The following is a 15805-nucleotide window of genomic DNA, read 5'->3' on the forward strand; positions in this document are numbered from 1 at the left end:
TTATGCGGAGAGACTGAGTAGACTGGGATTATATTAATTGGAATTTAGAAGAATGAGCGGGAATCTTATAGAAACATATCTATTCCTTTCATAATTTTATAAGATAAAAGTAGAGAGGACGATTCCTGAAGAAGGGCTCATGCCCGAAACGTCGATTCTCCTGCTCCTTGGATGCTGCCTGACCTGCTGTGCTTTTCCAGCAACACACTTTCAGCTCTGATCTCCAGCATCTGCAGTCCTAACTTTCTCCTGAGGATGTTTCCACTGTCAGGTGAAACTAGGACAAGAGGGCATAGCCTCAAAATTAGAGGGAGCAGATTTAGAACTGAATTGAGAGGGAATTTCTTCACCCCGAGGGTTGAGTATCTATGAAATTCCCTGCCCAGTGTAGTAGTTGAAGCTACTTCAGTAAATGTTTTTAAGGCTAAGATAGTGGGGTTTTTTTAACAATAAAGGAATGAAGGATTACAATGAGAGGGCGGGTAAGTGGAATTGAGGCCATGAAAAGATCAGCCATGATCTTCTTGAATGGCAGAACAGGCTCAAAGGGCCAGATGGCTTACCCCTGCTCCGAGTTCTTATGTTCTATTTCACAATGCCCTTGAAATAATGGCCAACATCCCATTTGTCTTCCTGATTAACTACTGCATCCATGTGCGAGCTTTGTGTTTTGTGCACAAGTATCTCCCCAATCTCTTTGTGTTGCAGTTGTATTCAGTTTTTTTCCATTTAAATGATATTCTGTTCATTTATTCTCCCTTCCAAAATGAACAGCTTCACATTTTCCCACATTATACTCCAGTTGTCAAGCGTTTGTTCCCTTACTTAATCTGTCGATTTTTCTCTAAACTGTTTGTATTCCTCTGGAAAACTGCCTTTCCACCTATCTTTGTGTCATTTGTAAATTTGGCTGCAGTATATTCACTTCTTTCCTCCAAGTCACTCATATATATTGTAAACAGCTGAGGTCCCAGCTCTGATCCCTGTGGAACCTCGAAATAACCCCTATCCCCACTCACTGTTCCCTGCCTATGATCCAATATTCTATCCAAACCAATATGCTCCCTTAAATACCATGGGTTCTTATCTTAGGACTTAACTTATCATACGGTTTCTGGAATTCTTAACACAACACAACCACTGGTTCTCTTCTATCCACTCCAAGTCAGACTTCTCAAATAAATTAGTCAGATGCAATTTCCTTTTTATGAAGCCATGCTGACTCTGCTTGATGAGATTATGATTTTCCAAATGTTCTGCAATTACTTCTTAATAATAGATTCTAATACTTTTCCAAAAATAGATGTTGGGCTAATTGGCATAGTTACCTCTTTTTTTGATTAGAGGTGTCATATTGGCAGTTTTCCAATCCTCTGGTACTTCCCCATAATGCAAGGATTTTTAGTAAATTACAAACTATCTCTACTTTATACACAATCTCTACTTTTAGGATCTTAGGATGCAAGCTATCAGGGTAAGGGAACTCATCTACGTTCAACCCCATTAGTTTGTTTAATACTACTTTTCTAGTGATGATGTGGAGTTGCGGGTGTTGGACTCGGGTGGACAAAGTCTCACAAAATCAGGTTATAGCTCACAGGTTTATTTGAAATCACAAGCTTTCGAAGTGCTGCTCCTTCATCGGGTGAAGTGGTGGGAAGTGCACAAGCACACAATTTATATATGCAGAGCAACAGTGACAAGATAATTCCAGAGTGTCAAAAAATAAGTACAAACAGCGTGAGTGGAATGTTGACAGTCTTTGCAGGTGATGAAAAGTGTCAAACAGGGTGAGTAAAGTATCAACTGCAAGGGATGACCTATGAACCTTTTAATAAAGTTGAGAGATAATTGCAAAGAAATCAAAAGTAAAATAGTGCTAGAGGCAAACCAACTGGCTAGAATACCCTGATAGGTATAACAGTTGTACGATGATGTGAAGGATAGAATCACAAAATGAAGCCTCAAAATAATTCAATGCCATGCTCTCTTACTCAAGGGATGAATTAATTTTTGGACTAATTTCGTGACAAGATAGTGGAGGGATAAGTCGTGCAATCAATATGTAGTTGAATGAAAGAACGCTCAATATGAATTTTGATGGAGACTAATAGCTTTTCCTCAAGTACTTCTGTCCTCACACTGTTGAGAACTCTGCAATGGTTTGAATGCAGTGTTTTTTAAAGTCATATTTCCAACTTGTAGATATGCATTGTTAATTGTGGACAGTGCAACAGCCTTGTACAGGACCGACTATTCTGGGCGAGGTGAATTATCAGCTAGGCAGATGCATCTTGCACGGTTTCTCCGAATGTTGCTGCGACTAGCAGATGAGGTAAGTCATCTACAATATGTATTGACATTTTTAATATTAGTTCTGAATTCTATTTGTGGACCAAGGTTAGGAGGATTTCGGCCAGTCATTTTGTGGGAAACATGATAGAGGAGACTTGTAAGAAATATCTGAGGTAACGTAAGACAAGATAAATACAGAATAATATTATTTTGATTTGGGAGTCAATTAAGAAGATTGCTAACATTTTGTGTTGTGGTAACTTGTGGGAATCGGATGTTCTTAATAAGTGGGATCTAAATACTCAAAAAAAAAACTAGCTTTCAAAATGCTTACTGTCCACCTTATTTTCAAATTTTCTTTGTATACCAAATAGTTAGGGACAAACATCCAGTAGTGTTGTCTAGAATGATAAACATTCATAGCACAGCTGGGCTGTTTGATCAATCTTGTATGCCTGGAGCTCATTCGTAAGCCAATGTAACAAATCCTGTGGTCTAACTGTACCCTTGTGTTTTCCAATGTTTTACACACTTCTCCACTTCCATGTGATATAATCTTTTCCTCACTGAACCCTGTGGTAAAGAATTACACGTTTGAACAGCTCCCTATAACTTGCTCTTCTGTTTACTTTGACAGTTGATTTTCATCACTGACTTCCTGTCCAATGCATATTTTGTCTTTATTAAGTCATCCTATTTTCTTCTTGAAATAGAGGACTATTATTAGGATGTACACAAGAAAGTTTGTTTCTAAAATTGCAAAATGCTAATTATGGTTTGTATTGAAACACAATATGTTGAAATTCCTCATCAGATCAGGCAGCACCTGTGATGAAAGGAACAGAGTTAATGATTCTGCTCAAATTCTTTTCTGAATTGGTTCTCGCGTTTCAACTTAACATTAACTGTATTTCTTTCTTTACAGTTGTTACCTCATCCGCTTAGAGTTTCCAGCATTTTCTATTTTCATTTCAGATTTTTCACAGCATTTTGCACTTGCATTCATTTATATTTTTTATTTTATTTCTCAACAGCATTTTGCATTTATTTATATTTTTTATTTGATTTGTATATATTTGATCAAAAACCCTGAAACTTACCGGTTTTGAACATGTGCGTTTGAATGTAGAGTTTTGCAATACAGCTTCATGTTATGTGCTTTGTAGAGATTGTCACAACACTGCAAGTGTGTTTCCACTGAAAGTTGAATATGCCTGTTTTCCAGCACTTCAGGTGCATTCAGTCAGTGGGTCAGCTTTGTAATATGTTTGCAGTGTCTGAATCAGTTGTCACTTTATTGGTTCTTACTGAAACTGGGTCTGCTCCATAGGATTTTGCAACTTTGTATTATTAGCTTTTCTGGCAAAGCCCTTGTTTACATTGGCTTTCTGAAATGTAAATTTCTCCATTGTGTGTAGGAAGTGGATCCAAAAGGGACAGGGAAACTGAAAGAGAAGAATTGAGATTTCTGTAATGTATTGAAATTGGAGGAGTGTCCATCACATCCTAACATCTTGCACTTATTTTTCTTCTAGTTTGGGGTAGCTGTGGTAATAACTAACCAGGTTGTGGCACAGGTTGATGGGGCAGCAATGTTTGCTGCTGATCCAAAAAAGCCAATTGGTGGAAACATTATTGCTCATGCATCAACAACAAGGTAAGATGGAATTAAAAGATGGTAATCATACAGGACAAAAATTTTGTTCTCTTTTGTGTATCCTGGGTAGATGGGCAGACAAATGTAATTGAGCAAAGCTGAGTGATAGAAGTTGGTTGTTCGCCTGTTTAACAGTTGAAGTTTCGCAAATTTCTAGATAGCGTTTAACCATCTGATTTCAAGTTTGCTTTGCACTGTTTGTAACTGGAGTGCAATCTACAAAGTCCAAATGGTTTGAGACTGTTACCTTGTACTTTAAATTATTAGTTTCAATTACTTGAGAATAATTTAACAATCTCTTCCAACTGTGACCCCTCCATAGTTGTAAGCTTAACTGTCTTAGTGCCATGTAATTTAATGGATGACAGTCACAATTTGATACCGTATCAACGTGAGCATTTTTCATGCTGGAGGCTGTCATTGAGTATATTCAAGGCTGAGCTAAAGAGATTTTTTTAACAACAGGGTAATTGTGTTATGGGAATAGGTGTGGTAATTGGGTTGTGGCTAGGAGCAGATCAATCCTATTGGAGGAGCAGCTTTGAGTGACCATTTGGCCTTTTATTTTGTTCTTGTGTTCATACATGAGCCTTGATGCCATACATAGATAATTTATTCTTCACAAAGATTATACATCATCAATTGTTTTATAATTGCTGGATATTAGTTGAGCTGGGGACTTGAGGAATTCCTATTAAAAAATGTTTTATCAAACTGTAGAACCTGTCTCCATAGAATAGGGAAGGCTAATAGCAAAAAGTAAATTATATATCTTATTTTGTAATATAGTTGGAATTACAGAAGTAGATCTGACAGATCATGCACAGGTTTGAAAACACTGGTTATGTTTGACTTGACCTGCATTGTCATGACTGAATATGACTAGTCTAAGGAACACACCTAAATGACAAGGTGGTATTGAACTCAAGCAAATTCTCTGCAAATGCATGTGAGGTATTTCATGACGAGGTGAAAAAAATTGATTACAGAAATAGAACATATACTAAAATTTTACTCCCTAGTGCTATCCGCTATTCCTGTAACTAGCTAAGAAACAGTACAAGTCACGTTGTTTGCAACCTGCTGCTTTTATTGTTTTGAAATGCTTATTGTCCACTTTTTAAAGAAACCTAGTCTGTGATTAGCTGTACATGCTAATTTTATTGCTTCTTTCTTACTTCTGCTTCTTTCTGTCCTCCATTCCTTATGCTGCTTTAAATGCAATAGAAATACAAAATCCTTCATGAATGTTAAATGTTTTCTCGATCCGATAACCAACTGGAATTGTGACAGATGCATTTCATCATATCACCTCTTTATTCCTTGTATTTACTTTCTTGCAGGAGTTTGGCTGAAATGTATTTTAGTCCTCTTAGTTTTTAAAATAATTCTTTTGGGAAATGCAGTATGGTAACCACATGAGAGTAATTTAATCTTTGCTCCAGCTATTTAATTGCCAATCTAAAACGAATTACCCTGAGTGTACCATGCAAAGTTATTATTGAACTGTCACATTTTCTGCAATGAAGTGAGATTCCCAGTGAAAATTCAGCTGTGTTTAGAACAGCAATTTGTGATGTACTATGAAGAACAATTAGCTTATTGTTACTTCACAATACCTTGTAATTTGAACCTGCTATGTGAAACTGTTTTAAATGTCATGTTTTAGTAAATAGAGTACTGTATTTGTTATGGAATGCAAATAAGGATCATGTGACACCCAGTGATGTTCTGTTGATCCTTTAAACTCTTCCTTCCCTTCCGTTTTCAAATCCTTGATGTCACTGAGGCTTTCTTATGTGCCATCTATATTACCCTTGATAGAACACCTTTGCTGGTGACTCAAGTTTCTTGCTCATACCAAATCAGCCACTGTCTCTTTCCGATTGACAATATCAATCAGATGGCACAGGATTGTTTTCATATGTACTAATAATACCCAGTCCTGCTGCTCCATTCCTTCCCCTTGACTGCATCCATGATGTTAGACTAATACCTAAATTATTTGATGAATCACAGCTTCCTCCAACTAAACATTAGGAAATCTGAATTAATTGGCTTTGTCACATGTAATGAAGTATCTGCTGAAGGCCTGATACTACACTGGAGAAAATATGAAGATTCAAACATTATTGCTTTGTGACTGGCATCACTTGTTTCCTGACTCCCATCAGATTAAGCCAGACCATGTAAAGTTGAAACTTTGAACTGCACATCAAACCCTATATCCACTTCATTACAAAGACTGCTTATTTCCAACTCCGCAGTAAATGTTTCCTTCCACTCATCAAAACTCATCCACCAACCAGATGCTTACTCATAATCTCTGGACTGACTCTCCTTTTCTAATATCTCTTTGCTGGCTCTTATCCTCCTACCCTTTGTAAATTCCAGAAGTTCTGAAAGGATATTGTCTGGAATGTAACCTGCACAACTCAGCTCAACTTTAGACTGTCCATTGGCCTACATTGCATCCCATTCTCTCAAGCAACATTTCAATTTCTTCTCCAAGTTTCTGGCCCTAATTGTACAACTTCCTTTAGTTTTATAACTCTGATTGATCCTCTTATTCCTCTAACTTTGTTATTTTTCTAGTCCCCTTTGCCACATTATTGGTGAAAAGGCTATCAGTTGCCTTTGACTGTTCTCTGGAAGAAGTGTCTTCTGACACACGCACACACACGCGCGTACATGCGCACACACATCCCTTGAGCCTTTTCTATACTAAAGGCAATGTACCTGGGGATTTTGAATCCCCTTAAGATACTGTAATCTGACGTTAAAAGAAATCAGTTTCACTGCTTCATCCAATTTGAGGGCTTCTATTTTTTTTCAGCCAGATTCTTCTCTCCTTCTACCTTTTACCCATTCACTTTCTTACTGGAATGAGCTTTTTTGTCATAATCACTAATTCAATAATGATTGAATGTTGAGGTGTTGACTGATCAGCCTACCGTGGAAGTTGACTCTATCCTCAAGCAAAATCCAGTTGTGAATTTCCAGTAGAGATTTCTTGATGATGATGGGCAGCAGCTTTAGCTGATCGTTTCCCCAAATCTACATGAGTGAGTCCAGTTGTAGCTGTTTCTCTGAGAACAATGCAACATTTGTCAGAAATTGAACAATTATGGCTCAGCTGCTGAAAGAATTAACTAATTGAGCTGTAAGGGAAGACTTTTAAGCTGCTTTCCTGAAGTACTAAGAACATTTTAATGGGGAATGCAATATGGCAATAAGGCGTTTCCAATTTACTTATAAGTGACAAAAAACATAGTTATGACATCTGACTGATAATTACACATTGCCTATCTTCCCTTTCTTTCTTTTTCAGATTGTATCTGAGGAAAGGACGAGGTGAAACCCGGATCTGTAAAATTTATGACTCTCCCTGCTTGCCAGAGGCAGAGGCTATGTTTGCTATTAATTCTGATGGGGTTGGGGATGCTAAAGACTAAATGTGACTGGACCTTCCAAGTCCTATGTTGGAAGCAACTAACAGCAAACAAGTGTCCTCAGGTCAATCAATAATGTTATATGTAGGCTCCTCATTATCCTGATTGTCGTAAGCAATTTGAACTTGGACAGCTTTCACCTTCAGGGAATAAAGCCATACTTAATCACTATCTGATTTTTTTTCAGGCAGATCTGATATTAAAATTGGGGCCATAGGGAGGATGATTTATTATGACCCCATGTTCACAATGTTTTGCTAAGATGAGTGGGCAGAGAACACAACATTGAATCTAGATTCATTACATGTTTGAACTAAATTATTTCCAGATTTGCATGCTGCAGTTCCAGTGACAGCAATTTGAAACTATGCTGTCTGGATTACCTCTGTTGAGGTCATTGTAATAAACTGGAAACCTGTTGAATACAAACTGGCATTACATGCCATGTTACTTTTGAGTTCCAAGCCTTTTTAGATGGAAAGTACTCTTTTGGCGATGAACCGTGCAACAACTGTAGCAAATGGCTCACGTCCCCTTCTGATAGGTCATTGAACCTATCTATGCTGCACAAGGTTTGTCAGATAGTATATTCCCTTTTTGGTTTTGTTTCTTTGGTTTGTTTTAAGTAACAAGAACTCTAGAGGGTATAGAAATATGTATACCTGGTGAATAAATGTTTTAAACTGAGTAATAGTTTGGCAGAAGAACTTATAATGCTTTTGTTTCTTTGTGCATCCTACACATCGTGCCTGTTTTGCTTTTCTAAGCAAGGCTAATAAAAAATCATTTTTGGTAATGATGGAAAACTTAAAATTCATGAAAATAAACTATTTTGACACATTTCAATTAAATCTCTACATTTTTGTTTTTTTTAAATTGTTAATGGGTGAGTATTATTAGCTAAATCAACACTAATATATCAAATGTCCATTCTAATATGTTTCCTGGAGAGGAGAGGTCTTGTTTGAAAATTGGCATGCTCAGTTGGACAGCCAGCAATGCAAGTGTGCTCACACAGAACTTGAAGCCTGAAAGTTATTGTGAAACTTGAAAGGGTTCAAAAAAGATTTAAAAGGATGTTGCCAGGATTGCAGGATTTGAGCTATAGGAAGAGGCCGAACAGGCTGGGGCTGTTTTCCCTGGAGTGTCAGAGGCTGAGGGGTGACAATTATCGAGGTTTACAAAATTATGAGGGGCATGGATAGGATAATAGACAAAGTCTTTTCCCTGGGGTCATGGAGTCCAGAACTAGAAGGCATAGGTTTAGGGTGAGAGGGGAAAGATATAAAAGAGACTTAAGGGGCAACTTTTTCACACAGAGGGTGGTATGTGTATGGAATGAGCTTCTAGAGGAAGTGGTGGAGGCTGATACAATTGCAACATTTAAGGGGCATTTGGATGGGTATATGAATAGGAAGGGTTTGGAGGGATATGAGCGGGATGCTGGCAGGTGGGACTAGATTGGGTTGGGATATCTGGTCGGCATGGACGAGTTTGACCGAAGGATCTGTTTCCATGCTTACATCTCTGTGACTCTCTAATAGGTTCAGCTGATGAATGCCATGCTTTTATGTATGCCTCGACTGTCCTCCTAGCTGTCTCCATTTAAAATTAGTAGCACATCCTTCTATTCCTTTCTTCCTCATGTTCATATCTGGCTTCTCTTTCAATATATTTATGATTTAACTTGAGCATAATAGTCCAATACCAATGATGGGGTTCCGTGTTGTTGCACTCTTGGGAAGACGTTAAAACAAGGCCTACTCTGCCTTCTCCGGTACTTGTTATTGATCCCATGGCTCCTTTTCTGAAGAATTCATGAACGTAGAAATAGGATGATTGAGCAAATGAACATGTGGCTGGAAAATTTGCTGAAGCAGACTTAGATTTTCAGGTATTAGAACAGATTGGACATGTGCTAAGAGGACAGTTTATATCTTAGCAGTGCTGGGACAGATGTCCTGGTGGGGAGAGGAAAAGCCATATTATCAGGGGGTTAGGAACCGAAGAGGGAAAAAATGTTGTAAATTAAAGTGCAAAGGAGAAACATCTGAGAATTAATCAAGGGTAATTTACTGAAGAGAATGTTAAAAAGGCACAATTAAATCCTCTGTCTGAAAGCATACAGTACTGTCAATGAGAGGTGAATTGATGGCACGAATGCCATTAGAGATGATCAAATCTGGGAAGTGAATGTTAAATGTGTTTAATATTTAGGATATAAAGGGAAAAGGTGCTGTGTGAATGCTATTGATGAAGGACAGGATCATTACATTAGAGGGAGAAGAACAGGATGCAAAATTTGAGTGGAACTAAAAATACAAGGTGCAGCAAGGGTTTTAAATTATCAGAGGCTAAGGGATCTATTATATGTACTTTAGAGGACAAAGTTTAATATTTTCCTGAGTGTCCAAAAGCACCCTAAAGTTTTGAAAGAAATATTGGTTGTACATAGAACATAGAACATAGAAGAATACAGCGCAGTACAGGCCCTTCGGCCCTCGATGTTGCGCCGATCAAAGCCCACCTAACCTACACTAACCCACTATCCTCCATATACCTATCCAATGCCTGCTTAAATACCCATAAAGAGGGAGAGTCCACTACTGCTACTGGCAGGGCATTCCATGAACTTATGACTCGCTGAGTGAAGAACCTACCCCTAACATCAGTCCTATATCTACCCCCCCCTTAATTTAAAGCTATGCCCCCTTGTAATAGCTGACTCCATACGTGGAAAAAGGTTCTCACTGTCAACCCTATCTAACCCCCTAATCATCTTGTACACCTCTATCAAATCACCCCTAAACCTTCTTTTCTCCAATTAAAACAACCCCAAGTGCCTCAGCCTTTCCTCATAGGATCTTCCTACCATACCAGGCAACATCCTGGTAAACTTCCTCTGCACCCGTTCCAGTGCCTCCACATCCTTCCTATAGTATGGCGACCAAAACTGCACACAATATTCCAGATGCGGCCGCACCAGAGTCTTATACAACTGCAGCATGACCTCAGGACTCCGGAACTCAATTCCTCTACCAATAAAAGCCAGTACGCCATATGCCTTCTTCACTGCACTATTTACCTGGGTGGCAACTTTCAGAGATCTGTGTACATGGACACCAAGATCCCTCTGCTCTTCCACACTACCAAGTAGTCTACCATTAGCCCAGTAATCCATCTTTTTATTACTCTTACCAAAGTGAATCACTTCACATTTAGCTACATTGAACTCCATTTGCCACCTTTCTGCCCAGCTCTGCAGCTTCTCTATATCCCGCTGTAACCTGCCATATCCTTCCTCACTGTCTACAACTCCTCCGACTTTCGTATCATCCGCAAACTTGCTCACCCAACCTTCTAACCCTTCCTCCAGGTCATTTATAAAAATGACAAACAGCAATGGTCCCAAAACAGATCCTTGCGGAACACCGCTAGTGACGGCACTCCAAGATGAACCTTTGCCATCAACTACTACCCTCTGTCTTCTTCCAGAGAGCCAATTCCTAATCCAAACCTCCAACTCACCCTCAATGCCATATCTCTGTATTTTCTGCAGTAGCCTACCATGGGGGACCTTATCAAACGCCTTACTAAAATCCATATATACCACATCTACCGCTTTCCCCTCATCTACCTCCTTAGTCACCTTCTCAAAGAATTCAATAAGGTTTGTGAGGCACGACCTGCCCTTCACAAAACCATGCTGACTATCCTTGATCACATCATTCTTATCCAGATGTGCATAAATCCTATCCCTTACAATTCTCTCTAAGACTTTGCCCACAACAGAAGTGAGACTCACTGGCCTATAGTTACTAGGATTATCCCTACTCCCCTTCTTGAACAAGGGAACCACGTTTGCTAGCCTCCAGTCCTCTGGCACTACTCCTGTCGACAAAGAGGACAGAAAAATCAAGGCCAATGGCTCTGCAATCTCCTCCCTTGCTTCCCAGAGAATCCTAGGATAAATGCCATCAGGCCCAGGGGACTTATCTATTTTCACCCTTGCCAGAATTTCCAACACCTCTTCTCTACATATCTCAAAGCCATCCATTCTACTTATTCGTGCCTCAGTATTCATATCGACAACAATGTCCTGTTCCTGAGTGAATACTGACGAAAAGTATTCATTCAGCGCCTCCCCAATCTCTTCAGCCTCCACACGCAACTTCCCATGACTATCCTTGATTGGACCTATTCCTTCCCTAGTCATTCTTTTATTCCTAACATACCTATAGAAAGCCTTAGGGTTTTCCCTAATCCTACCAACTAAGGACCTTTCATGTCCCCTCCTTGCTGCTCTTAGCTCTCTCTTCAGGTCCTTCCGGGCTACCTTATAACTCTCAATCGCCCCTATTGAACCTTCACGCCTCATCTTTACAAAGGCCGCCCTCTTCCATTTAACAAGGGATTCCAACTCCTTATTAAACCACGACTCCCTCACACGACCCTTTCCTCCCTGCCTGATAGGTACGTACTTATCAAGGACACTCAATAGTTGCTCCTTGAACAAGTTCCACATATCAATTATGCTCTTGCCTTGGAATCTACTTTTCCAATCCACACATCCTAAGTCATGCCTCAACGCATCATAATTTCCCTGCCCCCAGCTATAACTCTTGCCCTGTAGTACACACTTATCCCTCTCCATCACTAGAGTAAAAATCACCGAATTGTGGTCACTGTCCCCAAAGTGCTCACCTACCTCTAGTTCTAATACCTGGCCTGGTTCGTTACCCAGAACCAAATCCAGTATGGCCTCACCTCTTGTTGGCTTATCTACATATTGTGTCAGGAAACTCTCCTGCACACATTGCACAAACACTGACCCATCTAACGAACTTGAGCTATAGCTTTCCCAATCAATATCAGGAAAGTTAAAGTCTCCCATAACAATCACCCTATTACTGTCACTCTTCTCCTGAATCATCTTCGCAATCCTTTCTTCAACGATTCTAGGACTATTAGGAGGCCTGTAAAAGACTCCTAACAGGGTGACCTCACCTCTCCTATTCCTAACCTCAACCCAAACTACCTCAGATGGCAAATCTTCGTCCATCTTCCTTTCCACCGCTGTAATACTATCTTTGACAAGCAAAGCCACACCCCCCCCCTCTTTTACCCCCACCTCTGACCCTACTAAAACATTTAAACCCTGGAACCTGCAACAGCCAATCCTGTCCCTGATCTAGCCACGTCTCCGTAATAGCCACAACATCGAAGTCCCAGGTCCCAGGTTGTGTTGTGATTGTTCAAAATTCTGTCACTTCTGCAGTTGGAAGCTTGCAAATGTAACTCCATCATTTAAGAAGGGAGGGGCATAGAGAACATAGAGCTGCAAACCAATTAGCCTGATGTCAGTAGGAGGGCAAATTTTAGAGAATCTATTATGAAGGTGTGATTACTGGCTATGTAGAATGTAGTTGACTGAGTGGCCACAATCAAAATGGACTTATGAAGGTGAAATCATGTCTGAGATTGGAGTAATGTACAATCATGGACTGAATAATGGTTAACAGGCATAAAGAGTGTAGATATAAATGGGTCATTCCCAGGTTGGCATGATTAATTGACCTGTACTTGGACCATAGCTATTCATAATCAGTAAAAATTATTAAGCCAATTGCATGATATCCAAGTCTGCAGATCATACAAAACCTGTTGGAAATGTGATTAGTTGTGAGAAGGATGCAGAAGGTTTCAAGGGGATTTAGACAGGCTGAGCAAGATCATGGAATATCGATAAGTGTGCAGTTATCCCCTTTGGTAGAAGGAACAAAGGTGTGGAATATTTCTTAAATGGTGAGTGATTGGAAAGTTTTGTTGTCAAAAGGGTCCTAGGTGTTCTTGTTTGTAAGTCACTGTCGCAAGCAATTGGGAAGTTGAATGGAATGTTATCTTCAGAGGATTTGAGTACCAGAACAAAGAAATTTTGATTCAGTAGTAAAGCACACTGGTGAGACCACACCTGGAGTATCTAGTCCCATTGCCTAAACTTGTCAAAGGGTAAGTGCAGTGAAGGTTAACAAGTGTGATTCCTGGGATGGTGGGACTGTCCTGTGAGGAGAGATTGTGACTGTATTCTCTGGAGTTTAGAGAATGAGAGATGATCTTATCGAAACTTATAAATTCTTAAATAGATAATCAATAGGTGCAGAATAAATGTCACCCTGGTTGTGGAGTCTAGAATAAAAGAATATTGGAATAAAAGGCAAGCTATTAGGAGTGAGACCAAATATATTTGCACAAAAGGGTAATTTATCTTTGGAATCCTCTACTCCAGAGATCTGTGAAAGTTTAGACATTAACTAGGTTCAGAGGCAGAAATTGATTACAATTACTTAAGATGTCAAGGGTTATTGGGAACACGCAAGAATACAGTGTTGGGGTAGATGGTCAGCTATGGTCTAGAACAGTGTTTCTCAACAGGGGCGGAAGCGCCCCCTGAGGGGCGTAATGCCTTCCTTTGGTGGGCATTGAAGTCAAAGGCGGCAAGGGGGCACTGAACGACTTTTGACAAAAATTGAACTAGATATTTATGATTTAGCAAGACAACATGAATCACCAGGATCGCATTGACTATTTTGCTATTACAGACTAAATTTTATACAGTAAGCCAAAAGTAGGTGGACAGTAAGAACAGTAATAAATGATAACATTTATTTTTTGTTGTATATAAAACATATTTCACAAAAGTTTTCCATTTTCAGCACTGCAGTGCATTGCAGTTATATGTGCAAAAACAGACTTTGGTGATTTGGGGCATTGCATGATTTCGAGGACAAGAAGGGGGTGTTGAATACAGAAAGGTTGAGAAACACTGGTCTAGAATGATGGAACAGGATCAAACGATTGCATGGCATACTCCTGTTTTTATGTTACTGAGAGTGTAGAAACTTTTCACAGTGAACTGCCAATATTTATCCTTCATACAATATCCGTGCAGGAGATCTGATAATTCACATTGCTCTGTATGGGAGTTTTCAGTGTTTAAATTAGCGATCACCTTTCTTCTTTTTTTAATATCAAAAAAAATTTACACTCACAAAAGGAAAAATAATTATAAAAATACAGGAAAAACAAATGATGTTACAGTGTTATACTACAATAATGTTAACAATAAACTACCTACTACTCTACGGGATTCAATTGTCTCATTTTTACCTAACAACACAAATTAAAATAAGTTTGAATTAAATGAAATAGACTTAAATTTAAATTAAATTAAATTAAATTGCATTACATTATTGCACTTGCCGCACCTCCACCTAAGCTCCCGTGTCTCCTCCCCCTGAAGTCCCTGGACCACCACATACACCCTCACGGCACTTTAAAGACTCTTATCAGTATCATTGATAGGTCCATGTCTATGTAATTTAAAAAGGGCTGCCATGTCTTATAAAATTATTCTGTTCCATCGCGCGCCATACTTGTCAGATAATCTTGGGGGGTGTACTCCATCGCAAGTCTGTGCCACCCCACAAAACCCGGAGTTTCTTCTGATATCTAACTCATTAGGATGTTCTTCCTTGCTCAGCCAGAGAGGGCAGATTCGGCAGTACCAAAAGAAGGGAGGCCTCAACATCAAGCAATATTGACCTTGAATCCTTATATACCCAGTATCTTCTCAGATCCACCCTGATTCCTCTTCCCCACCCCCCCATCCTGCAGAAGTTGCAGCTTGGTAAATTTAATTAGGGGGCACCTATGGCACCAAATAAAGGATCCAAGCCAACCCACTAAACCTCCGTAGCACTTGTCTGGGTAGCAACAATGGGAGCATCCTCGTAGGCTATATTAGCCGAGGAAGAACATTCATTTTAATCAGAGCTATGTGGCCTAGCCATGATATTGGTAGCCCCTCCCACCATTGCAAGTCCTGCTTTGTCCTCTCAAATAATTGCACAAAGTAAGCTCCGTACAACTGATAGAAGACGGGAGTAATAAAAATTCCCACATGGAGAAAACCTTTCTGCAACTACTGAAAAGGTGACTGGCACTTATTACCAATCCTTCCATGTGCATGACTTCTGATTTTGTAAAATTTATCCTGTATCCCAAAAAACTACTGAATAATTTTTTGTATTGACTGGGGTACAGACTTTTCTAGGTTAGCCAAACACAAAAGGACATCATCCGCATAAAGAGTAATTTTATGTTCTCTAATTTTCGCATTTCTTCTTTTACCTCAACTATCCTCAAGTGGCTCTGGTGTTAGAAAGCTTTATCACACTCTCAGTTGTTAGCGCACAGAGGCAATCTTTTTTGTGCTGGCTCTCTGTGCATTATACAGGTTGGACAAAAAGGTCAATTTCTATGCTGTATGACTAAGTACCATTGTCCTGCCTTTTCCTGATAACTCTGAATATTATTTCTCTTTAAGTAATCACTTTATTGC

The 15805-nt window shown here is 39.4% G+C and overlaps 1 protein-coding gene across 2 annotated transcripts in view; it reads left to right on the top strand.

Moving 5' to 3' along the window:
- The window catches only part of rad51 (RAD51 recombinase), a 75913-nt gene extending 67658 nt beyond the window's left edge, over positions 1-8255 (top strand). For both annotated transcript variants that reach the window (XM_072569322.1, XM_072569321.1), the window contains exons 8-10: positions 2206-2335; positions 3831-3952; positions 7284-8255. In XM_072569322.1, the coding sequence (XP_072425423.1) occupies positions 2206-2335; positions 3831-3952; positions 7284-7407 (376 nt within the window). In that variant the 3' untranslated portion in view covers positions 7408-8255. The remainder of the gene's footprint in view (positions 1-2205; positions 2336-3830; positions 3953-7283) is intronic.
- Positions 8256-15805: the final 7550 nt, after the last annotated feature.

This window comes from Chiloscyllium punctatum, chromosome 4, assembly GCF_047496795.1.
Source record: "Chiloscyllium punctatum isolate Juve2018m chromosome 4, sChiPun1.3, whole genome shotgun sequence".
Lineage (NCBI taxonomy): Eukaryota > Metazoa > Chordata > Chondrichthyes > Orectolobiformes > Hemiscylliidae > Chiloscyllium > Chiloscyllium punctatum.